Raw genomic sequence first — 26,749 nt, forward strand, 5'->3', positions numbered from 1 at the left:
TAAAATGCACAAATGCAGCAATTTAGAAATTGGATGAAAGGTTTAGGACTGGGAAACACTTTTTGAAAGATAAAAAGTGCATTTTATATAAAACTATATAGATCAGACCAAAATGAGTGACAAATGAGGAGGAAAGAGGGACAGAGGGACATTGCTCGAAATCAGGGACAGTCCCTCGAAATCAGGGACAGTTGGGAGGTATGCATACCGCCGAGCTATAAGGACGTACACATATTGCTGGGATATAAGGATGTACACATACTACCGGGATATAAGCATGTACACATACTCCCGGGATATAAGGATGTACACATACCACCGGAATATAAGAACGTACACATACCGCAGGGATATAAGGATGTACAAATGCTATCGTAGTATAGGGACATACAAATACTGGTGGGATATAGGGACGTACACATACCACCAGATTTTAGGTGCTGGAACCAAGAATGTGAGTTGGTGGAGCTAGGAATGAGAGGTGCTGGAACCAGGGATGGGAGTTTATGGTGCTAGGAATGAGAAGTTCTGGAAACAGGGATGGGAGTTGAAGCTGGGAATGAGAAGTGCTGGAACCAGGGATGCAGACATCCCAACCTGCAAAAACTCATTTCAGGGAGGTGGCAATTCGCGCCCACAACCCCCCCCCCCCACGGCAAAATATTTTTAAATCATCTTTTTAATATTTTTTAACAGTGCTTCTGGGGAAGGGGGTGGGTGGTATGTGACAGTGGACGGTGTCAGTTGTTTTATTTTTAATAATTGATTTTTTTACAATTTAATTTGTTTCTTAATTTTTTTTCACAATGCTTTTTGGGAGGGGGGGGCTGGGGCAGTGGACAGTGTTGGTAGGGCAGGGGAGAATGGTGTCAGTAGTTTTAAATTTGTTAGAATTTTTTTACAATTTTTTTATATTTTTTGGGGAGCTTTTGGTGAGATGTCAGCATATACACGTTAATTTTTTTACTTCAAAGCAGATATATATATATATATATATATATATATATATATATATATATATATATATATATATATATATATATATATAAAAGAGGAATAGGATGTGCTGGACCAGGGATAGGAGTTGGTGGAGCTAGGAATAAGAGGTGCTGGGCCAGGGTTAGGAGTTGGTGGAGCTAGGAATAAGAGGTGCTGGACCAGGGATAGGAGTTGGTGGAGCTAGGAATAAGAGGTGCTGGACCAGGGATAGGAGTTGGTGGATCTAGGAATAAGAGGTGCTGGACCAGGGATAGGAGTTGGTGGAGCTAGGAATGAGAGGTGCTGGACCAGGGTTAGGAGTTGGTGGAGCTAGGAATGAGAGGTGCTGGACCAGGGATAGGAGTTGGTGGAGCTAGGAATGAGAGGTGCTGGACCAGGGATAGGAGTTGGTGGAGCTAGGAATAAGAGGTGCTTGACCAGGGATAGGAGTTGGTGGAGCTAGGAATAAGAGGTGCTGGACCAGGGATAGGAGTTGGTGCAGCTAGGAATGAGAGGTGCTGAAACCAGGGATGGGAGGAAATACTTGCAAATGTGGGCAATTGCCCTCTCACCAAGGACAAGGCCGATCAAGCGCCTTCCAGACAGCGACTCCCGAATAGACGTCCTGACTGCGGACCCACTTGTGATGATCACCCGAATCTGGAACACAAAGCGTGGATACAGAGATGTTCCTGTATCCTCCTAGGGACTTACATCCAATTTTACTTCAAGCTCCCCCAGTGCATTTTGCACATCTCCATATGGACCATTGAGCAGATACGGTCCATGAGCTCTTTGATGCCCTCTGATGGTTGCTGCTGTGCGACCATTTATCACTGGCTATTCAATGGCTCTTTCTTTGTTGAAACCAAACCCTGAGATTGGTTATAACTGGAAATAGGCTCCCCCAGTGCATTTTTGCACAGCTTCATATGGACCATTGAGCAGATACGGTCTATGGGCTCCTTGTTGCCCTCCCATGGTTGCTTCAGTGCGACTATTTATCACTGGCTATTTATTGGCTTTTTTCTTGTTGGGACTGAACCCCGAAATTGGTTGTAAATGGAAACAGTTGATGGTTATCCACATCTATTGCTAATACCTTGACGTCTATACATGAATGAATTTGAACTACTGTTCTTGAGCTTGCGAAAGCTTCTATACAAGTGAAACCCCCTTGTGTATTAACTGAAACCTGAATGTGTCCTGAAGAAGTTCTATACGAAACGCGTAGACACATCTGGGCTTATATCATGTATATTTATATATAGATGATTTTTATTACTTTTTGTTAATGTCTTTGTACTGTATGTATTTATATTTAATAAAATTGATTATATTGTTATTTTGACTATGCTTTCTCAAGTTTGTTGTGCCTAAAGTCCGCCCAGGGTGTCCTTGTTGACCTCCTTTTTTTCTTTTTATGACATACAATTTATTCGGATGTGGCTATAGGAGTGTCCTTTTTTTTCTTTTTTTCTACTTTGTCATGATGTCAGTTTAGTAACACCGGGCACTAGAGGGATAATATAGTGTACAGATAGGGCAGGGAATAACCGTTGGTTGCAAGAGGAGACAAGAGGAGACAAGAGAAGAAAGCAGAATTAATTGGCTGATGACCTTTTCAGTCTGCTGCTGCATCATCACTGTCCAGGATGAGTAGGTGACCAGGCTATATTGCTTTACTGCAGTAAAGGAAATTTAGGTCACCCACTTACCTGTGTAGTCTATCGGAGCTGTGAAACTCCAAAGACTGCCTGGAGAGAAATGCAATATTTTGGATTATTAAGCATAAAGAGTCTTTTTTTTGCAATCATCCATTGTATAGGAGCAGATTCTGCCCTGTTCTCAGTGCCTCCCTTCCTTCTACCATATAAAAGCCCAAGACCTAACAATATTCTCCAATGTCATTATAAGGACCCAGTCATGCAATCAGAATTTTTCTAAGTGGCCGAGTACATAAGAAGCTTTTTCTTTTGCAATCATATATTGTGTGGTGGCAAGTTCTAACCTGTTCCTTGTGCCTCCCTTCCTTCTTCGTCATTCAGTCTATATAAAAAGCCCAAGACCAAGTACTGCATGTTCCACCATGGTAAAGTACGTAAGAGACTAAGTGTCTTCTTTTGCAATCATCCATTGTATGGGAGCAGGTTCTGCCTGTTCTCGGTGCCTCCCTTCCTTCTTCAATATAAGAGCCCATCAGGGCCGTCTTTAAAATTGATTGGACCCTGGGCAAACATTTTCTTGCCCCCCCTTGCAATTTGGCTCTCCACCCCAACATCCCAAAAAACAAATAAACACGCACATAGACTTATCTCAAAAACTTTAATAAAGTAAACATAAAGAACTGGTTCACACTCACTGAGTAGTTGCTAGAGGTTACTGCACATCCCTACTGCTTACTGATTGGTTGCTAAAGGTTACACCACATCATTACCGCTCACTGATTAGTTGCTAGAAGTTACTGCACATCCTTACTGCTCACTGATTGGTTGCTAAAGGTTACAGCCTTTTATCCATTTTTATCATCCTTTTTTTTTACAACACATGCCTGTGGAATAACAACTATTACCATACTTACGCACCAAAAACATGTCAGCAGACACGAAATAGGTACCAAACTTACACACCATAAATACGCCCGCAAACACCAACTCAATACCATAGTAACACATCAGAAACATGTCCGCAAATATAGAGTCAGTACCATACTGACACACCAGAAACATGTCCGCAGACACAGAGTCAGTACCATACTGACACACCAGAAACATGTCCGCAGATAGAGTCAGTACCATACTGACACACCAGAAACATGTCCGCAAATACAGAGTCACTACCATACTGACACAAAAGAAACACGTCTGTAGGGCAGTGTATAGAGGTGATTAGAGTGCAGGACAGTGTACAGGGATCAGTAGGGCAAAGGACAGGGGATCAAGAGAGCACAGTACAGGAGGGTCAGCATCGTACAGTAAAAGGGGTCAGGAGAGTGCAGGGAACAGTGCAGGGAGCAAGGGCAAAGTATGGGGAGGGCAGGAGGGCACACACCAGGGGGGTCGGAAGGGCACAGTACAGGGATCAGGAGGGCACACACTAGGGGGTTGGGAGAGCACACACCGGGGGGGTCGGAGGGGCATACACCAGGAAGGTCGGGGGCACATGCCATGGGGGTATGGAGGGCACATACCAGGGGGATAGGGAGGGCACACACCAGGGGGAGCAGGGAGGGCACACACCAGGGGGGGCAGGGAGGGCACACACCAGGGGGGGTGAGAAGGCACACACCAGAGGGGGTGGGAAGGCACACATAGGGGGTAGGGAGGGCACACACCAGGGGGGGTGGGAAGGCACACACAGGGGGGAGATCAGTAGGGCACACACTAGGAGGGGTCGGGAAGGGGAAACACCAGGGGGGTAGGGAGGGCACACACCGGGGGGTAGGGAGGGCACACACTGGGGGGGTTGGAAGGGCACACACCAGGGGGGGTTGGAAGGGCACACACCGGGGGGGTTAGGGAAGGCACAGACCAGGGGGGTTAGGGAAGGCACACACCAGGGAGGGTCTGGAGGGCACACACCAGGGAGGGTCTGGAGGGCACCCACCAGGGAGGGTTGGAAGGGTACACACACCAGGGAGGGTTGGAAGGGTACACACACCAGGGAGGGTTGGAAGGGTACACACACCGGGGGGAGTGCTTTAGTTAATGCTACATGAAAAGGCCATCTTCCAACTTTTCAGCTAACAGCCGGCACTTCTATACTATACTGCAGTAGCTCAGCTGACTTAGCATAGAGGTGCCTGCAAGCTAAGCCACAATAAACCGTTAGGTGATTTTACCTTCAGGCACACTCACTCGGCACCCTCTGCTCACAGCTACTGTCACACCACCCTTCAACAGGCGGGCACGATCTCAGAGCTCAGCTCAATCCTGTCCACTAAACAGCAGAAGGCTGGAGGCTCCACCTCAGGGATGGTCCTTAGTCTTGCTTGAGAGCAGCAGGGAAACTGCTGATGAGCAAGGTAGGGGGAGGTGATGGAGCAGAGATGTGCGGAAAATAGGTGTAAGCTTTCCAGACCGCGACTCTTTCCAACCGGACTGCTTTCCGTAATGCAGCCGGGGACAAGAGCACAGCGGGACAGGCAGCAAGTATGCTGAGTGCAGGCTAAGGGGGCAGCAGCTGCTTTGGGCCCCCAACAGTGACAGGGCCCAGGGCACTTGCCCCATTTGCCCTGCATTAAAGACGGCCCTGGAGCCCAAGACCAATTAATTCACCTATGTCATTATAGGGACCCAGTTATGGAATTGGAATTTGTCTAAGTGGCAAGGTACGCAAGAAGCTTTTTCTTTAGCAATTATCCATTGTGTGAGGTTCTACCCTGTTCCTGGTGCCTCCCTTCCTTCTTCCTCATTTAGTCTATATAAAAGCCTCATCATCTCACAGACTTCTCAGAGAGATTTCTAGAATTGAACATGTCTCCAGAGATGGGATCCCTCCTGCTACTTCTCCTGTTCTGTGCGGGAGCCACTGCTGTCAATCATCTAACCACTGCAGACCCCACCAAAGATAAAGAAGCTTCGGGTTAGTATTCAAAATAATGTAAAATATGGGTAATGTGTATTTCTTGGATATATTGACCTCTTGCCGACCCCCTCCCAGTACATGTACTGTGAGTGGGTGACATCCTGGTTTTCGCTGCTGACCCGTGCTGTGATTGGACACAGCATGAGTTTTGCATTAGGTTTCAGACAGTCATTTTGGCTGAAACCTGCTGATCAGCTGTGTCCAATCACAGCCAGAATTCTGTGTTTACAAACACACACACAACTCTGTGTACACTGAACAGCGATCTGCCTGTTTCTTCTCCCTGGAAAGCAGAGAGAGGAATCAGCCAGATCTGTTAGTAAAAGCAGCACAGATTACATTTGTTAGGCACACAGTTAACCTTTTGTATGCCCCTTGATGTTAACCCCTTTCCAGCCATGTTAGTACAGTGTTGATGTACAGTATTATCACTGATCACTGTATTAGTGTCACTAGCAACGTCGGTGTCAATTAGTAACCCTCTCAGCCAGCCTCAGTGAGCACCAGATTGCCCTCCACATTATCACAGTCCCACTATAAGTCGCTGATCACTGCCATTACTAGTATAGCATCTGTAGCCGCTTGCCGAATGGCTAACGCCCATATATACGTCGGCAGAATGGCACTCCTGTGCAAACTGAAGTACTTGTAGCTTTATTAGTGTGAAAAAAATTATATCAATTTAATTTATGTACACTGTTGCTTGACGAAGCAATTTCCAGTTAACCACTTGCCGCCCGCCCACCATCAAATGATGGCTGGGCAGTGCGGCTCTCGTTCTAGGTGTACGTCATATGACGGCTTGAGGCACAGCGCGGCAATCGTGGACGCCTCATTTTGCTAGGACACAGCATGACCCCGATCTGTGTAAACAGCCGCGGCTCTTTAACCATGTGATTGGCTGTAACCATGGAGATGCCGGTAATCGGTGCTCCTCGCCTCACACTCACGGAGCGTGAGCAGAGGAGAGCTGATCAGAGGCATCTCCTCACAGGGGACAGCTAGGTATGTAATCAGGGCACTGATCATCAGTGCCCTGATTACAATTAGTGCCCACCAGTGCCAGCAATGATTGCCCACCACTGCAAGCAATCAGTGCCAACCAGTGCCCACAATTGCCACCAATCTGTGCCCACAAGTGCCAGCAATCAGTGCCCATCAATGCTGCCCATCAATGCTCATCACTGCTGCCCATCAATGCCACCCATCAATGCCCATCAGTGCCGTCTATCTGTGCCGCCTATCTGTGCCACCTATCTGTGCCCAGTGCCCACCAGTGCCACCCATCAGTGCTGCCTATCAGTGCTCATCAGTGCGGCATATTTGTGCCTCCTCATCAGTGCCTCATCAGTGCTGCCTCATCAGCGCCCATCAGTGAAGGAGAAAAATTACTTATATACAAAACTTACTGACAGAAACTAAGAAAAAAACAATTTTTTTCAAAATGTTTGTTATTTTTTTTTGGAAAAAATAAAAAAGTCAGGAGTTATTAAATACCACCAAAAGAAAGCTCTATTTGTGTGAAGAAAATGATAACAAATTTCACATTGTTACAGTGTAGCATGACCGCGCAATTGTCATTTAAAGTGTGACAGCGCTAAAAAATGACCTGGGCAGGAAGGGGGTGTAAGTGCCTTGCATTGAGGTGGTTAAAGTAGCGCTGTGCTGAATAGCAAAAAAATGGTCTGGTCGTGAAGGGGGTAAAACCTTCTGGAAATCAAGTAGTTAATATAGCAATTTAAATGTACAGTAGACAAACCTATTATATTTCTAAAGAGAGTTGTGCAATGTATTGACTCATCATTCATCAATGAGAACAAATGGAAAACCTCTTCCAATACTTTTTTTGTTTTGGGTAGAGATGGGGAAGGTTTAGAGTGGTGATGGTCAATATACTTGATATAAGGGGCCCTCATTAACCATCAAGGGCCAGACTTTACCACTTCAATACCGGGCACTTTTACCCCCTTCCTGCCCAGGCCAATTTTCAGCTTTTAACGCTGTCGCACTTTCAATGACAATTGCGCGGTCATGCAACACTGTACCCAAACAATTTTTTTTATCATTTTCTTCACACAAATAGAGCTTTCTTTTGGTGGTATGTAATCCCCACTGGGTTTTTTATTTTTTGCTAAATAAACCAAAAAAGATAACGTTTTTTTCTTTGTTTCTGGTATAAAATTTTGCAAATAAATAATTGTTCTTCAAAAATGTAGCCCAAAATGTATTCTGCTACATTTCTTTGGTGAAAATAACCCAAATCAGTGTATATTATTTAGTTTGTGTGAGTCTGATGGACTATCTCATTTCTTAACGCCCTAAAATGCTAGAACTATACAAATATCCTCAAAATGACCCCTTTTTGGAAAGTAGACAGTCCAAGGTAACTAGTAAGAGGCTTTGCAAGTTTTTTTGAAGTCATAGTTTTTTTGTTATCATTTTTTGGAAAATTAAAAAAAAAAAAAATTCCCGTGCTTTTTTTTTTTTTACATACTGCCATCAGTACAGTACAGCATCATCATATAACTGGTGTTGCGGTGATGAGAGACACTGACTAGTGACAGTAGGAAAAAAAAAGTTATAATTTTTTGTTAGTTTTCTTTTTTTAATACATTTTTTTTGTTTTTACAATATTTTTTTTTTTAACACACTGTAGAACAATATAATGCTATAATAGTAACATTGTGTGGGGGAAGTGATCATGATTTGGGGTTTTTTTGCACATTATGTTTGCTTATAGCAGTGAATTACATTGCTATAAGCAAACATTTACCTGAACGAAATTGAATAATTTAGTCTATTTTGTTGTGATTAGTTGTGATTGGTCAAAGCTTATCACATAGTTCAGATGGGCTGTGATTGGTGATCTAAATTGGGCCCAATTAGCCATTTTCCCTCCCCGGTGTCATGTGACTCGTTAGTGTTACAAGGTCTCAGGTGTGAATAGGGAGCAGGTGTGTTAAATTTGGTGTTATCGCTCTCACTCTCTCATACTGGTCACTGGAAGTTCAACATGGCACCTCATGGCAAAGAACTCTCTGAGGATCTGAAAAAAAGAAATGTTGCTCTACACAAAGGTGGCCTAGGCTATAAGAAGATTGCCAAGACCCTGAAACTGAGCTGCAGCACGGTGGCCAAGACCATACAGCGGTTTAACAGGACAATAGGGAACAGAAAGTCCCCTATGTGATGATTTCTAGGTGACAGGTTCTCTTTAATGAGACATGTCTCCTCTGGGCTCCACTGAATGTTTTGAAATGCAGATTGTATTGCAAAACATTGCTTACTGGCTAAGCTAGATGGGGACACGGAGAGGCTAATCCAGAAGTGACTTCAGGCACGTCGCTTTTTCGGTTCACAGCAAGAAGGGGAGGAGAGCGGGTGTGTGTCCGCTCTTCTCCCTCCCATCCACCCGCCACATTAGTCCCAGGCCCGCAAATGGGAAAGTGAAGCCCGGAAAACATGGTGGGGCACGCGCATGGGGGGCACCGGTACCGGGGGTGTGTGTGAGCAGCGCAGCCGCCTGAATGCTTTCACCTTAAAGGCAGGCATATGGACCTGGCAGCAAAAGGGTTAAAAGGTATCTTCATAAGCCCGCCTGTACTGTAGTCCACATGCGCATTCCTAAGCATTAACTGCACCCTCCGTATTGCAGCCTATGAAATCTTTGATGTCATACGTTAATCCTGTATTGGAAGAGGTAAAAGTTAAATCTCTGTTCACTGGGTTTCCTAGTGCGTTTGCAAGCGTAACTTTTTTTTGCAGGGATAGAAACACTTTCCTGTGAAGAATGTAAACTTTCTGTTGGGTGGTGGTTCAATGATACTTTTAGCGATTTTGTCTCGTAGGGTAGGAGCATTTTTATACACGTATTTAGGTCTGTTGGGTAATATTGTTTGTAGGCGCTTATCCGGTTTTAAAATGTTCTTGTGGCGTCGTATTATCTTCTCCACCTTTTGCATTGCACACTATATTCCAGAATTATTGGCACTTGGTCTAGTTGTTTGTTATCTTCTCCTATCTTGTTAATGAATACATTCCTATCTATTTTTGCCACATCATTTATTCTCTCATCTATAATCTTTGATTGTATCCTTTATTGACCATTTTCCCATTGTCTTGGTTTGGTCTATATAGTCACTCTTCTTGGTGCAGTTGTGTCTCAGTGCCATAATTTGGCCTTTGGGTATGTTGTACAGCTACATCTTATGGTGGCAACTTTCCACCGGCAGATAATTTTTTCAAACCACGTTTTTAAAATGTGTCTTAGTGGTTATTACACTATGATCTATCATTATTTTCAAATCAAAGGCTGATTTGCTTGCTACTAATGTCCCACAAGAGTTCTATGTCTCTATCATTATGATTCAACACTTGAAGGAAATTCTGCACAGTCCCTTAATTTCCCTTTCATAAGATAATCACATCGTCGATATATCTTCTGTAAAATATCAACTCAATCACCATCTCTTACAGCTCCCGCCCTCCATCCAGACTGATGTGCCTCCCGTCCTCCGATCTGTCTGTGTAAGGTGGGATAGTGAGGGGGGAAAAAGTTAAAGGGGGCTAAGGACACAAGTGTGAAGAGGCAAATGTGAAAAGGAGCTAAATGTGAATGTGGGGGGAGCGGAGGACTGAGTGTGGGGGGGAGCTGAGGACTGAGTGTGGGGGGGACTGAGGACTAAATGTGGGGGAGCTAAGGACTGAGTGTGCGGGGGAGCTGAGGATTGAGTGTGGGGGGAGCTGAGGACTGAGTGTGTGGGGAGCTGAGGACTGAATGTGGGGGGGGAGCTGAGGACTGAGTGTGCGGGGGAGCTGAGGACTGAGTGTGGGGGGAGCTGAGGACTGAATGTGGGGGGGGGAGCTGAGGACTGAATGTGTGAGGGAGCTGAGGACTGAGTGTGGGGGGGACTGAGGACTAAATGTGGGGGGACTGAGGACTGAATGTTGGGGGGGTTGAGGACTGAATGGGGGGACTTGAGTACATTAAGTGGGGGGGACTGAGAACAGTAATGTGGAGTGGGGTTGACAAATTTAAAGTGGGGGGCTGAGGACTGTAATGTGGGGGAATGAGGACATTAACCGCTTCAGCCCCGGAAGATTTTACCCTCTTCCTGACCAAAGCATTTTTTGCGATACGGCATTGCGTTGCTTTAACTGATAATTGCGAGGTCGTGCGTCATTTCACCCAAACAAAATTGACGTCCTTTTTTTTTTTTTTCTTTTAATCCTATTAGTACCACAGTCAGGCAGCTAGACTATTTACATTTAGTGCAGTGCGTCCTGCTCACAGTGTTCAGCTAGATCCGTTCCTGTTATCTTCTTACTGACAGGCAGGCTTGTCTTGTTACAGTATTTTGAAGAAAATTACTGGTGTTCTTTTGATCCTATTAGTACCACAGTCAGGCAGCTAGACTATTTACATTTAGTGCAATGCGTCCTGCTCACAGTGTTCAGCTAGATCCGTTCCTGTTATCTTCCTACTGACAGGCAGGCTTGTCTTGTTACAGTATATAAAGCTACCTGAAGAAAATTACTGGTGTTCTTTTGATCCTATTAGTACCACAGTCAGGCAGCTAGACTATTTACATTTAGTGCAGTGTGTCCTGCTCACAGTGTTCTGCTAAACCTACAAGTTAGTGGGGTGCGTCCTGCTCACAGTGTTCAGCTAAAATTACAAGTTAGTGGGGTGCATCCACCTCACAGTGTTCAGCTAAACCTACAAGCTAGTGGGGTGCGTCCTGCTCACAGTGTTCAGCTAGATCCGTTTCTGTTATCTTCTTACTGACAGGCAGGCTTGTCTTGTTACAGTAAATACAGCTACCTGACGAATATTGCTGGTGTTCTTTTGATCCTATTAGTACCACAGTCAGGCAGCTAGACTATTTACAGTTAGTGCAGTGCGTCCTGCTCACAGTGTTCAGCTAAACCTACAAGTTAGTGGGGTGCGTCCTGCTCACAGTGTTCAGCTAAAGCTACCTGTAGAAGGTTGGTGGTGTTCTCATACTACAGGCAGGCAGTTGATTTTGCTAGCTGCCGTATCAGTACATATATATATATATATATATATATATATCCCAGCTTAGTGTAGCTACAGGCCATTAGTATGTCTGGAAGGCCAAGAAGGAGAGGCAGACAGTCACAAGCCAATAAGAGAGGGCAAGCAGGCTCTGTGTCTAGTGCTGGTCGTGGAGACGGTGCATCCTCATCAGCACGTGGCCATGGGACACGCTTGGCCTTTTTTTCGGCAGCTGGCCGTGTTGAGCCGCAACATGCGGAAGACTTGGTCGAGTGGATGACCAAGCCGTCCTCATCCTCCTCATCCTCTCTCACCCATGCCCAGGGTACTTTGTCTGGCAAAGCAGCGGCCTCTTCCCTCGGCTCAATGTCATCAGTGACTCCTTCCCTAGCCCCACCATGTCCTCCTGAGGAGTCCCTCGAACTGTTTGACCACAGTGTTGGGTACATGCTCCAGGAGGATGCCCAGCATTTGGAAGGCTCTGATGATGATACTGAGCTCGATGAAGGCAGTAACATGAGCACGGACAGAGGGGGTGCCCAAGAAGGACAGCAATCTGGCAGTCATGCTCCCCCTGCTGCAGCATACTGCCAGGTTTGCTCCAGTGATGAGGAGGGAGGGGATGATGAGGTCACTGACTCAACGTGGGTGCCTGATAGGAGAGAGGAGGAGGAGGAGGAGGAGGAGGCGGCACATCACCAACGAGGCAGGATGCCCTCCAGGGGCCAGCCTAAGGGCAGCACATTGACTGCATCACACCCCAAAGCTCCACATGTGCAGGGCGCTGCAGTCTCTGCGCGTTATTCCAAAAGTTCTTTGGTGTGGGCCTTTTTTGAGACGAGTGCATCAGATCGCACCGCTGCTATTTGCAACATATGTCTCAAGCGTATCTCACGTGGCCAAAACATCTCCCGCTTGGGTACCACATGCTTGACCAGACATATGTTGACCTGCTATGCAGTTTGTTGGCAAACGTATTTAAAAGACCCACACCAAATAACAAAGAGGACCTCTCCTTGCTCCTCATCAGCTGAGATTTCCAACCCCACTAGACCTTCAGTCCTCTCTGAGACCTGTACTGAGAGGAATGAAGGTGTAGAATTAGGTGTGTCACAGCCAAGTACTTGTGGGCAATCTGCTTTTGGTACACCGACGTGAGATTGTACCAGGCAAATTTCCCTGCCCCAGCTGCGGCACCGCCGAAAGAAGTTTGCTCCCAGCCATCCACATGCCCAGCGGTTGAATGCTAGCTTGGCAAAATTGCTAGCACTTCAACTGCTGCCTTTTCAGTTGGTAGACTCTGCCCCCTTCCGTGAGTTTGTGGAATGTGCGGTTCCTCAGTGGCAGGTACCCAAACGCCACTTTTTCTCACGGAAGGTGATTCCAGCTCTCTACCAGCATGTGGAAGGCAATGTCCATGCCTCGCTGGACAGGGCGGTCAGCGGTAAGGTGCATATTACCGCTGACTCATGGTCCAGCAGGCATGGACAGGGACGTTACCTAAGTTTCACGGCGCATTGGGTGACTCTGCTGGCAGCTGGGAAGGATGCAGGACAAGGTGCAGTAGTGTTGGAGGTTGTTCAGCCACCACGCCTCCAAAATGCTAATGATTGTGACACACCTCTCTCCTCCACCCCCTCCTCTTCTTCTTCCTCCATGGCCTCTTCCTCGGAACCAGCGGTGCTCCGTAGTCGTTCAAGGGGCTACGCAAGTACGCAGGCCAAAAGTTGCTATGCGGTGCTTGAGCTGGTGTGCTTGGGGGACAGGAGCCACACTGGGGCAGAGGTTCTGTCAGCTCTGCAGGGGCAGGTTCAGAGGTGGTTGACGCCACGCCAACTTAAGGCAGGAATGGTGGTTTGCGACAATGGCACCAACCTCCTCTCTGCCCTCCGACAGGGACAAATGACCCATGTGCCCTGTTTGGCTCACGTCCTTAACTTGGTGGTGCAGCGGTTCTTGGGCAGGTACCCGGGCTTACAGGATGTCCTGAGGCAGGCCAGGAAAGTCTGTGTGCATTTCCGCCAGTCATATAATGCCAGTGCTCGGCTGACGGACCTCCAAAAGGAGTTTAACCTGCCCAAGAACTGCCTAATCTGTGACATGCCCACCAGGTGGAACTAAACGTTGGCCATGCTGCAGCGGCTGCACACGCAGCAGAGGGCCATCAATGAGTACCTGTGCGACTATGGCACCAGGACAGGGTCAGGGGAGCTTAGTTTTTTTTCCCCACGCCAGTGGGCCATGATCAGGGATGCATGCACTGTCCTGTCACCATTTGAGGAGGCCACGAGGATCGTGAGCAGTGACAGTGCATGCATCAGTGACACTGTCCCCCTTGTCCACCTGTTGGAGCACACGCTGCGTGGAATAATGGACAGGGCACTTGAGGCAGAACAGAGGCAGGAAGAGGAGGACTTCCTTAGCTCTCAAGGCCCCCTTTATCCAGACAGTGTTCCTGCGTGCCCGCCGATCACACAGGAAGAGGACGAGGAGGAGGAGGAAGATTGTGTCAGTATGGAGGTGGAGCCTGGCACTCAGCATCAGCAGCAGTCTTTAAGGGATCAGTCGCAAGAAACACATGGACTTGTACGTGGCTGGGAGGAGGTGGCTGCGGACCATGTCGTCCTTAGTGACCCAGAGGACTCCGGACCAAATGCCTCAGCAAACCTACGCTGCATGGCCTCCCTGATCCTGCAAAGCCTGCGTAAGGATCCTCGTATTCGTGGTATCAAGGAGAAGGACCAATACTGGCTGGCAACCCTCCTTGATCCACGTTACAAGGGTAACGTTGCGGACCTTATCTTGCCATCGCAGAGGGAGCAGAGGATGAAACATCTTCGGGAGGCCTTGCAGAAAGGTCTGTGCAACGCGTTCCCAGAGACTGGGAGGTTACAATCTCCTGTTTCTGGACAACGTGTTGCTGAGGCTTCGGTCAGTCAAAGAAGGAGCGGTGGAGAAGGTGGCCGTCTGACCGATGCGTTTAGACAATTTTTTGGTCCGCAGCCCCAAGGTATGATCGGTTCCAGCAACCATCGCCAGCGTCTGTTTTACATGGTGCAGGAATACCTAGGGGCAAGATCAGACTTGGACACCTTTCCCACCGAAAATCCTCTGGGTTACTGGGTCTTGAGGATGGATCACTGGCCAGAGCTTGCACAGTATGCAATTGAGCTACTGGCCTGTCCTGCATCCAGCGTTCTTTCGGAACGCACATTCAGTGCTGCTGGAGGCGTGGTAACCGATCACAGGGTGCGTCTGTCCACTGACTCGGTCGATCGACTGACCTTCATAAAAATGAATCAGTCTTGGATCACCACCAGCTACCAAGCACCTGATGCTGATGTAACCAAATAATTTTTTTTGAAATCTCAGATCCCTTCAAAGACTACCTATGGTGATGCTGAGTGACTATCCCTGAGTAATTATCCTCTTCCTCCTCAATCATCACGCTGATAGCTTGTAAGAACATTTTTGGTTCTGGGCGCCACCACCAGTGCCTAAGGCACAATTTTTCAGCCCCTGTTTAACAGGGGCGTGTAATTACAATTTTTGATGTAATACTTTGCAGCAGGGCTCGTTCCTGCATTCCAACTAGAGTGTCTGTGAGGGGTTGCAGTGTTGTGGCACCAGCACCAGTGCCTAAGGCCCATTTTTTTCTGCCCCTGTTTAACAGGGGCGTATAATTAAAATTTTTGATGCAATACTTTGCAGCAGGGCTCGTTCCTGCGTTCCAACTAGAGTGTCTGTGAGGGGTTGCAGTGTTGTGGCACCAGCACCAGTGCCTAAGGCCCAATTTTTCAGCCCTTGTTTAACAGGGGCGTGTAATTACAATTTTTGATGCAATACTTTGCAGCAGGGCTCGTTCCTGCGTTCCAACTAGAGTGTCTGTGAGGGGTTGCAGTGTTGTGGCACCAGCACCAGTGCCTAAGGCCTAATTTTTCAGCTCCTGTTCAACAGGGGCATGTAATTACAATTCTTGATCTGATATTTCACAGCAGGGCCCTGTGAGGGCTTACAGTGTTGTGGCCACAGCAACACCTAAGGCCCAAATTTCTGCTGAGTATATAGGGCAGGACCCTACTTTCAAACAACTAACTTACAAACGACTCCTACTTGCAAACGGAAGGAGACAACAGGAAGTGAGATGAAATCTACCCCTAGGAAGGGAAATTCTCTCCTGTAAGAGTTAATATGGAAAAAACATTTCTCCTTTCCACTGATGCTTTCCAATCCTTGTTCCACAAAAAAACCCAAATTTTCAAAAAACATTTTTCATTGGGACAAAAAGTGAGGTGAAATCTTCTGAAGAGGAGGAAAGACAGCAAAACAAATGTCACAGGGGTGATAACCCTTCCCTATGTTTTCCAAAAAGCTTAAAAAAGATTTTTTGGCTGGAGCTAAACACGTTAAAAATGTACCCGTTCAAAATTACAAAGAGATTCTACTTAACAACAAACCTACAGTCCCTGTCTTGTTTGTACCGCCTGTATACTGCTGTTCAGAGTATATAGGGCCTTGTGGCCCCACAACTTTCCTTATTTTAATTTGGGTGCGGGGTTCCCCTTAATATCCATACAAGACCCAAAGGGCGTGGTAATGGACTGGGGGGTACCCATGCCGTTTGTCTCACTGATTTTCATCCATATTGCCAGGACCCGACATGACATTAAACCCGCAAGCAGTTTTAAATGAGATTTTTCCTTTAAAAATGACATTTGGTGCAGGGACTGTTCTAAACACAGGAAACACGCGTCACTTTACAGGCATACTATAGACACCCCTCAGGTACGATATTTAAAGGAATATTTCACTTTTTTTTTTTACTTTAAGCATCATTAAAATCACTGCTCCCGAAAAAACGGCCGTTTTTAAAAGTTTTTTTTGCATTGATACATGTCCCCTGGGGTAGGACCCGGGTCCCCAAACCCTTTTTAGGACAATACTATGCAAATTAGCCTTTAAAATGAGCACTTTTGATTTCGAACGTTCGAGTCCCATAGGCGTCAATGGGGTTCTAACGTTCGTGTGAACTTTCGGTCCGTTCGCAGGTTCTGGTGCGAACCGAACCGGGGGGTGTTCGGCTCATCCCTAGTGGAGAGTGCAGAAATAGCTTTTAATGGTATAATTCACATCCTAAGTGACTTCTGGAACCCCAAAGCCATTTCAAATACGTGACACTATTGTGTGAGAATTAGACCTCAAGCACACTGCTGATCCTAAATTCAAATTTACCCGCTTTTGGGTGTTTTTTTTGTGCCAAAGCCCATGAACTCAGCTCAATAAAAATCCTAGGTGTCAATGTACACATAGGCTTTTATCAAAGTTTAGGAGCAGCAGAGTTTAGAGGCAGTCAAAGCTCCTCTCCTGAAAGCAGAAGAATCACCCCGTCCCCCTCCCCAAAATATCTTAATTATCAACCATGGGAGGGGAGCAGGAGACACGCCTTCCATGGACTTCAAAGGGGAAGGTCAGACAACAAGTTCTGGGTTTCAGGGTTAGGTTAGCATATGATTTGCATAGTATCAGTTTTAAAAATTGCAGTTGTTTAAAGGAAACCTGTTAATTGCCTGGCTGTCTTGGATTGTATACTTTCTGTGCCACTGAACTAGAACAGGTGTATAGATTAGAAAAATGTACTGCCATCTGAGTCCACTTGCCCTATGCTTGTTGCATAATACTGACTTTATAAGTATCAGTGCTATTGAATTGACATGACAGCCAGGCAACTGGCATTTCAATAATGGATGCCTACTTTCTGTAGCTTTACAGGCCGGCGTAATACCTAACATGTCACATTTTACACCAACAGTATCATTTTTTTAGAAACGCTCCACCTTTTATCATTATAGATAGTATAGTCCATCATGGTTCATCAAGGGTGAACCCCAACTGTTTCTGATACACTAGCTGCAGCACCTCAAAGTAGGGTTGGCCCCTCATCCCTTTAAACCCGAACACATATGAATTACACAGGTTCTTTGGCTGATTAAGGTGGTAATTAAACTTACTTGGTGCCTTATCTGAATTAAATTAGCCTCAGAAACTGTGTAATTCAACTAGTGTATCAGAATCAGCTTGGGGTTCACCCTTGATGAACTGTGATGGACTATACTATCCCTAATGATAAAAGGTGGAGCGTTTCTGAAAAACTACCTCAAAGACAGAAGAAATCTCTGTGAAGGCAAGTGAACACAAGAGGGCGCCAGACTAGGTGTAGCGATGTGAGACCTTTAATGAATAAAAATACTGTACAAGTGGCAACTCACATAAAATAGGTAAAAATCAGTGCTTGTCATCAGAATTCACTGAACTGCCAACTCTGTAGTCTTAGGGTATCCCTCATTCCAGGCCAGGAAGCTGTATCACTTCTGCAAGCTGGGTTGCATATAAAATATTATGACGCAACGGGAACAAGGAAGTGTGAGTTTCTCTGGAGCACAGCGCCAGACTGGAAGTCAAGCTAGATGCCGGTGGACCGCAAAGGGGGCGTGGCTACAAGTTTTTTGTGAGCTGCCCAGGTCCTTTGTCAAGCCTGAGGAGCTGGGCGGTGCTGAAATGTATAGCCACGCCTCCTTTGCATCCCACTGACTGACGTCACTTTTAGTCCGGCGCTGCGCTACACAAAGACCCACAATATATGGCTAAACTATGTGGACTCCTAACCATCACACCTCTAAGGTGTTGCCTCACTGTCTGTGGCTATAACATCCTCTACTCTTCTAGGAAAGCTTTTCTCAAGATTTTGGACAGGTCCATGGGATTTTGTGCCAATTTGTGAGGTCAGGAACTGATGTTGAATAAGAAGACCTGGCTCACAATCAGTGTTTCAATTCATCCCAAAGGTGTTCAGTAAAGTTGAGGTTCAAAGGTGTTCAGAAGGGTTGAAATTCAAAGGTGTTCAGAAGGGTTGAAATTCAAAGGTGTTCAGTAGGATTGGAGTCCAGCGGTGTTCAGAAGGGTTGAAGTCCAGTGGTGTTCAGAAGGGTTGAAGTCCAGCGGTGTTCAGTAGGATTGAAGTTCAAAGGTGTTCAGTAGGATTGAAGTAGGGTTGAAGTCCAAAGGCGTTTAGTAGGATTGAAGTCCAAAAGGTGTTCAGTAGCGTTGAGGTCAGTTTTCTGTACAGGCCATTCCAGTTCTTCCACACCAAACTGGTCAAACCATGTCTTTATGAAATGGCTTTGTACACAGTCATGCTGGAACAGAGAAGAATCTTCCCCAAACCGTTAACACAAGGTTGGAAGCACAATTGTCTGTATATGGTAATGTCTGTAAAAGAACATTGCACGGCCATGTGCTTGTTTTTTTTTTTTGCACCTGGTTTTGGATGTACAACAAACGAATATAGCAATGTGATGGTCAGGTGTTTACAAACTTATGGGCATGTACTGATCTGCTATAAAATGGAGTTCTAAGCAAATATCTATGGTTCATCTCATAACCCCCTCAGGTACCCTCATCCTTCTGGAGAAACCCGGAAGGTGTCCTGCAAATGTGGATTACCCAGTTAATGGATCCACGGTGAAGAAGGAATGTAAGAGAGACAAAGACTGCGAAATGAAGTTGAAGTGCTGCTTCTCAGGGGGTAGAAGACGATGTCTGCTGCCATTAGATGGTAAATGTTTACAAACTCTCTGGATTGAATACAATGAGATCATAAAAAACATGACCTGCTCTTCTTTGTGTCAGAGAGACAGAGATTTGGGCTACTCTCCCCTTTCTCCATGCTTCCTGTTGTAAAAATGCTGTTTACAGAGATAAGTAGCCCAAGCTAAAATTTACAAATACTCCTCTAAGGTTGTAATCCCCCCCCATCCCAAAAGAAGGCAAATAGAACCCTGTTGACTTTCTGGAAATCCTTTGTAATTGATTAAATGTAGTACATACAGATATATAATATCAGTTTAAATATATAAACTTTAGATAAACATAAATATTATCTCCTGCCTGCACTCATCATCTTTCATAGTCCCAGCCTACACTCATCACCCTTCATAGTCCCAGCCTATACTCATCACCCTTCATAGTCCCAGCCTATACTCATCACCCTTCATAGTCCCAGCCTGCACTCATCACCCTTCATAGTCCCAGCCTGCAATCATCCACTTATCACCCTTAATAGTCCCAGCCTGCACTCATCACCCTTCATAGTCCCAACCTGCACTCATTACCCTCCAAAGTTCCAGCCGACACTCACCACCCTTCAAAGTCCCAGCCTGCATTCATCACTATTCTTAGTCCCAGCCTGCTTTCATTACCCTTCATAGTCCCGGCCTGCACTCATCACCCTTCATAGTCACGGCCTGCAGTCACCACTCTCCATAGTGCCGGCCTGCACTCATCGTCCTTCATAGTCCCGATTTGCACTCACCACCCTCCAAAGTTCTGGCCTGCACTCATCACCCTTCATAGTCCTGGCCTGCACTCATCACCCTTCATAGTCCTGGCCTGCACTCATCACCCTCCAAAGTCCTGGCCTGCACTCATCACCCTCCAAAGTCCTGGCCTGCACTCATCACCCTTCATAGCCTCGGCCTGCACTCACCACTCCCCATAGCCTCTACCTGTACTCATCACCCTTCAAGCTATATACGGGTACTGTACAGCCATGTCCTAGCATTATATACACAAACAACAATCCTAATTATTAGGCTGTCCAAGCCTACCATTTGTCAGCCTCCACAAACACAGTTCTCACCAACCTTTTAGCTTTAATGCCGTGTACACACGAGCGGACTTTACGACAGACTTTGTCCGGCGGACTTTTCAACGGACTTTGCGATGGACTTTCCGAATGAACGGACTTGCCTACACACGATCAACCAAAGTCCGACGGACTAAAACAAGGAAGTTCATAGCCAGTAGCCAATAGCTGCCCTAGCTTCAGTTTTTGTCCATCGGACTAGCATACAGACGAGCGGACTTTTCGACCGGACTTGAGTCCATCGGAAAGATTTGAAACATGTTTCATTTCTAGGTCCGTCGTTTTGGGGAAAAAAGTCCGCTGGAGCCCACACACGATCAAATTGTCCAACAGACTCTGGTCCGCCGAACCAAGTATGCCGTAAAGTCCGGTCATGTGTACGCGGCATTACAGACAAGACCTGTCTGCTCCCAAGGCTGCAGAGCCCTGAATGTGTGTCAAGGTGAGTCTAAATGGTCTGCAAGGGAGAGGTGCAACACCCGGGGTAGGTCAGAAGATCAGAGGCCCCGAAAGGCCTCAGAACTACAGAACCTGGAGAGATGCTAGTTCTGAACCTTGCATTAACCCTTAATGAGACTCCTGGGTCACCTTTTCCTATAAACTTATAGCGACAGAGCCTCTCTCTGTCACACATGTTTCCATCCTTCTTGCAGTTTCCTGTAGATCTGGAAATCCTGGGGTAAGGTATTTTTTCATCTGGCTGTGTTTTGTATTGCAGTAAAATCTGGATCATGCCCAATTCCTGTTACAAGATGTGCTTTTCCCCCACCGCCACCGAAGTGTAAGAGTGACAGTGAATGTCCTAAAAAACAGAAGTGCTGCACCCCACTGTGTGGTCTGCAGTGTACCGATCCCGTGCCATGTAAGTTACACCTGCCAGTCAGTTTCCAATCAACACGTCTGTCTGTCTGTCTGTCCGTCCGTCCGTCCGTCCGTCCGTCCGTCCGTCCGTCCGTCCGTCCGTCCGTCCGTCTAGCTATCTATTTATAAATTGAAGACCTGGCTCACAATCAGTGTTTTAATTCATCCCAAAGGTGTTTAGTAAAGTTGAGGTCCAAAGGTGTTCAAAAGGGTTGAAGTCCAACGGTGTTCAGTAGGGTAAAATGTCCTAAAAAAACAGAAGTGCTGCACCCCACTGTGTGGTCTGGAGTGTACCGATCCCGTGCCATGTAAGTGTCAGAAAAGAGCCTGTCAACATCGGAAGGTTCCTGTGCGTTTGCGCGGCGGAGCCGTGCTTCGGCGCATGCGCGTTAGCAAAGTAGCGGCACACACGGGTTCACTACACGGCGTAACGGCGTAATGGCGTACGAACGTTCGCTCGTCAGCGTCACGCCCCCTTTCTGGCCTATATAAGGACTGACTTGTGCCCTGTTTAATTGCTGGTTTGTCTTTCAGCTTCCAGTGTTCCGTTCCTGATTCCTGCTTCTTGTGTTTACCTGTTTGACCCGGATTTGCCTGACCTACCTTGTCTCTCTCCAGCATTTTGACCTCGGCTTGTTTAAAGGACTTTCCCACGATCTGCTTCCAGTGTTTGACCCTCTGCCTGTCTCCGGATTCTCCTGCCTTCTCGTGTATGACCCCGGCTTGTTTAAACGGACTTCTCTGCTGACATCTCCAATCCCCTACCTCTGGCTTGCCTTCAGGATTCCTCTACTTACCATCTGCTGTGTTTGACCCTCGGCCTGCTTCAAGGACTTCCTCATCTACCAGTCTCCAGTATTAAGTTATCGGTCTGCATCATAGACTCTCCACTACTGGGTTCTCAGTGCCTGATCTCCTGCACTTATCCCAGCTCCCATTGTGTTTGCGGGTTAGAACCCCGGCCGGGTCTTCTTCTCCAGCTCTGGGTCAGAGCCACCGTTGCTCTCATCTCTGCATGACTGAAGTCCTCCTCTCAAGTAGCTTCCTGCCTGCAGGCGACCCGTGCCTCTCTGTGCCCTACACCCTCTGTACCACTACCAGGGGTGTGGTGCGCTTAGCCGCAAGGGAAGCCACTCCCAGCATCTCGGCCTCGGTGAGTACCCGTGATAGTACAAACCAGCCAGATGTCTGAGGCCGACAGAGTGGGTTCCCCTCTCGAAGCTCTATGCCAGCAGGTAACGACCCTTACGCAAGCAGTCCAGAGGCTACAAGATGGCTATTTCCAACTAGAAGGTCGTCTCCAGCACCTAATCTTATCTCCCGGGGATGCAACTTCCACATCCCCCAGTGGGGCCAGCTCTTCACAAGATCACTCCAGCACAGCTCCTGCAGTTGTTATGACTCTCCCAGAACCTAGGGTGCCCACACCCGAACGATTTTCCGGAAATCGGAAGAGGTTTAGAGCATTTAAAAACGCCTGCTTGTTATACCTGGCTCTCCAACCTAAGACTTTCAGCTCTGAGACAGTAAAAGTAGGGTTCATCATTTTCTTGTTGTCCGAAGAACCCCAAGCTTGGGCTCACAACCTCCTGGAGCAGAAAAGTCCCTTACTAAACTCCGTGGAAACCTTCTTTGAATCTATGGGAAGATTATATGATGATCCCCAACGCATAGCCATGGCCGAGTCCATCTTACATACCTTAGTCCAGGGAAAAAGACCGGTGGAGGACTATACGGTCGAATTTCGGAAATGGTCAGGGGACACTGGATGGAATGAGGCGGCTCTCAAATACCAGTACCGCCAGGGACTCTCAGAGACTCTCAAAGACGAATTGGCACGTGTGGATTCTCCTTCCACCCTGGAGGAGTTGATCCAGCTAGCCATAAAACTAGACCGACGTCTACGGGAACGACGTTCTGAACGTCTTCAATCTCCTCGGCCTACATGGATGCTACCCAGGGTCCCCACAGGTCATCCTCTTCCTGCAGTCCCTTCCTCCTCTACCTTGGAGAGCGAGCCAATGCAACTGGGACTGATCCGGGCTCCACTTACACCTGATGAGAAACAACGCCGGCGGGAGGCCAATCTCTGCCTATACTGTGGAGGGTCAGGCCACTTTTTGCGCAACTGTCCTATAAGACCCAGTAAGTCCCAATTACAAACAGCTATGAACTTTCAAGTCAATGGTTCAAGTACAACTCATCTTGTCCTTCCTGTCTCCCTACAGGTGGCAGGCGAGGAGATCCGGCTACCAGCCATTATTGATTCTGGCGCCTGCAGCTGCTTCCTGGATACATCCCTATCTCGAAGTTTATGCATCCCTCTGCAAAATAAAAGACAAAGGCTCCAAATCCACCTGGCCGATGGATCATCCCCCTGTTCCGGGCCTGTTACCCAAGAAACTAAACCCATTCTCACCATCACAGATTCAGGACATCAAGAATTTCTGTGCTTTGACATCATCTGCTCCCCCATGTTCCCTATCATCCTGGGACTTCCATGGCTGCAAGCTCACAACCCCCATATCAATTGGAGTGAGAAGAAGATCTCCTTCTCTTCGGCTTACTGCTCCCAGCACTGCTTCACCTCTGGTCCTGTCTGCACAGCTTCCTGTCTAACTGTCCAGCCAGTTCCTGATCACCTTCAGCACGTCCCTGCAGCCTACCATGAATTCATGGACATTTTTGACAAAAGGAGAGCTGACAGTTTGCCTCCTCACCGACCATACGACTGTCCCATTGATCTCTTACCTGGTTCCGAGATTCCTTTTGGTCGTATATTCCCTCTATCAGAAAAGGAGTTGGAGGCTCTGCGGTCCTACATCAACGAAAACCTTGAAAAGGGATTCATTCGTCCTTCCTCTTCTCCGGCTGGAGCAGGGATTTTCTTCGTTGAAAAAAAAGATGGTACTTTAAGGCCTTGTGTGGACTACAGGGAGATCAACAAGATCACCATCAAGAACCGTTATCCACTTCCCCTCATCCCAGAACTGTTCCAACGGTTTCGAACCGCACGAGTTTTCTCTAAACTTGACCTAAGGGGCGCCTACAACTTGGTGCGGATACGCCCAGGGGATGAGTGGAAAACGGCTTTTAGGTCTAGGTTCGGACATTTTGAATATCTAGTGATGCCATTCGGTCTGTGCAATGCCCCAGCTACATTCCAACACCTAGTAAATGATATTTTTCGTGAATACTTAGATGACTTTGTGATTGTTTACCTTGACGATATTCTGATTTTCTCTACAACCATTGAGCAACACCAGGTCCATGTGAAGAAGGTACTCACGATCCTCAGGAAGCACGGACTTTACCTAAAGTGAGAGAAATGCGAATTTGAAAAAACAGTAGTCCAATTCCTAGGGTTCATTATCTCCACTGAAGGGGTCTCAATGGATCCTCAGAAAGTGAAGTCTATCCAAGAATGGCCAGCCCCTACAGACAAAAAGGGGGTCCAACGATTTGTGGGCTTTGCCAACTTTTATCGCAGGTTCATAAAAGGATTTTCATCGATCATTTCTCCCATAACCCAACTGACTCGCCAGCAAAGTCGATTCCAGTGGTCCTCAGAAACTCAGGAAGCATTTGATAAACTGAAGAATCTATTTACTTCTGCCCCGGTACTACTGCATCCAGACCCCGCTTTTCCCTATGTGTTGGAAGTAGACGCCTCAGAATCCGCTTTAGGAGCAATTCTATCCCAAAGACGAGGCCAGAAGGCCCTTCTTCATCCTGTGGCATTTGCCTCCCGGAAACTGTCCCCGCCGGAAAGGAACTATGACGTGGGGGAGCGTGAACTACTGGCCATCAAATTTGCTCTTGAGGAGTGGAGATATCTTTTGGAGGGCGCTTCTCACCCCATTATGATCTTCACAGATCACAAGAACCTGGAGTACCTCAGAACAGCAAAACGCCTCAGACCCCGGCAAGCCCGCTGGGCTTTGTTCTTCTCCAGGTTCAACTTTCACATTTCCTATCGGCCTGGTTCCAAGAATGGGAAAGCGGACGCCCTATCTCGAATGTTCCCAGAAACCTCTCAAACAGCAGAACCTGGTACTATTCTATCCTCACAGAATTTTCTTTGTTCAATCCAGCCAGATCTAAGAACTGCCATTGAACAGGCCTCCAGCCAATGCTTAAACCCTGAAGTACCCACACTGAGGAAACAGGATGGTTTACTATGGGCCCAAAACAAAATATTTGTTCCAGCGCAAGTAAGACCCTTGGTACTAAAGACATTTCATGATAACAAATTTGCAGGACATTTCGGGGTACAAAAGACCTCGGAACTAATACATCGTTCCTTCTGGTGGCCAGGGTGGAGTCAGGACTGTAAGAACTACGTAAACTCTTGTATTATTTGCCAGCGCAGCAAGGGATCCAATGCAAAAGCCTGGGGTCTATTAAGACCATTACCCATTCCAGAGCAACCCTGGAAGGAAGTGGCTATGGACTTTATCGTTGACCTACCACCTGCTGAAGGATTCTCCACCATTCTGGTAGTGGTCGACCGCCTTTCAAAAATGGCCCACTTCTTACCCATGAAGGGCACACCCTCTGCCTCAGATACCGCGGATATATTCATCAAGGAAGTGGTTAGGCTACATGGAGTACCCGTTAGCATTGTGTCTGACAGAGGAGTCCAGTTCACCTCAAAATTTTGGAGAGACCTTTGTAAATCCCTGGAAATCAAGGTATGCCTATCCTCAGCATATCATCCTCAAAGTAATGGCCAAACAGAGAGGACGAACCAAACGCTGGAACAATATCTGCGCTGTTTCTGCTCGTGCTCTCAAGACAACTGGGTTTCACTCCTCCCCTGTGCAGAATTTGCCTATAATAATTCCATACATACAGCAACCAATCAAACTCCTTTCTGGGCTAATTATGGATTTCACCCCTCTTTTTTAATAAACAAAAAAGTGCAGCGCTATATATATAAATGTTACATAGGAAAACATATAATTGAGAACCCACCAAGTGACATCATATCAATCAATCAATGCATAAATAAAATCAATCAAGCAAAAAGACAAAAACTTTTGTTCACAAATGCATGTGAAAAAAAATATAATATAAAACAATATATGTGATAGTCCAAAAACGTATTATAGTCCATCAACAGAGAAGGAAAAAACCCTCATCCAGGGGAGGTGTGATGAAAAATAGATGATCCACCAAGGAGTGTGTAAATAAGGTCTGCTTACCAAACAGCGATGACCGCTATTACAGCAGTCTCGCCCAGCATAGGGATTATGGTCTCCCAAAACCACAGGTGCAGAGCGGGACCAGTGACTTTAACACTCGACCATGACCGGAAATAGAAAGCAGAACACATCCATAGCGCAATAACGTATGATAAAAGATTTTTAATAGGATAAAATAGTTGCACTTACAATTTAGCAGAAACAATATGGCATAAGAGGTATCAAACACAGCAGCGGTGTCTCAGACACCGCTGCTGTGTTTGATACCTCTTATGCCATATTGTTTCTGCTAAATTGTAAGTGCAACTATTTTATCCTATTAAAAATCTTTTATCATACGTTATTGCGCTATGGATGTGTTCTGCTTTCTATTTCCGGTCATGGTCGAGTGTTAAA

General features: G+C 46.7%; 2 protein-coding genes across 2 annotated transcripts in view; one reads left to right on the plus strand and one right to left on the minus strand.

Annotated features, from left to right (window-relative positions):
• LOC141139021 (uncharacterized) overlaps nt 1–26,749 on the minus strand; it is a 128,749-nt gene that overhangs the window by 95,357 nt on the left and 6,643 nt on the right. The gene's annotated exons all lie outside the window — the stretch shown is intronic.
• Nucleotides 5,427–26,749, plus strand: part of LOC141141110 (uncharacterized) — a 196,249-nt gene continuing 174,926 nt past the window's right edge. The window contains exons 1-5 of the mRNA XM_073628819.1: nt 5,427–5,562; nt 19,032–19,196; nt 21,004–21,147; nt 22,404–23,117; nt 24,348–24,427. Coding sequence (XP_073484920.1) covers nt 5,454–5,562; nt 19,032–19,196; nt 21,004–21,147; nt 22,404–23,117; nt 24,348–24,427 — 1,212 coding nt within the window. The 5' untranslated portion in view covers nt 5,427–5,453. The remainder of the gene's footprint in view (nt 5,563–19,031; nt 19,197–21,003; nt 21,148–22,403; nt 23,118–24,347; nt 24,428–26,749) is intronic.

The sequence above is a fragment of the Aquarana catesbeiana genome, linkage group LG04, assembly GCF_042186555.1.
Source record: "Aquarana catesbeiana isolate 2022-GZ linkage group LG04, ASM4218655v1, whole genome shotgun sequence".
Classification (NCBI taxonomy): Eukaryota; Metazoa; Chordata; class Amphibia; order Anura; family Ranidae; genus Aquarana; species Aquarana catesbeiana.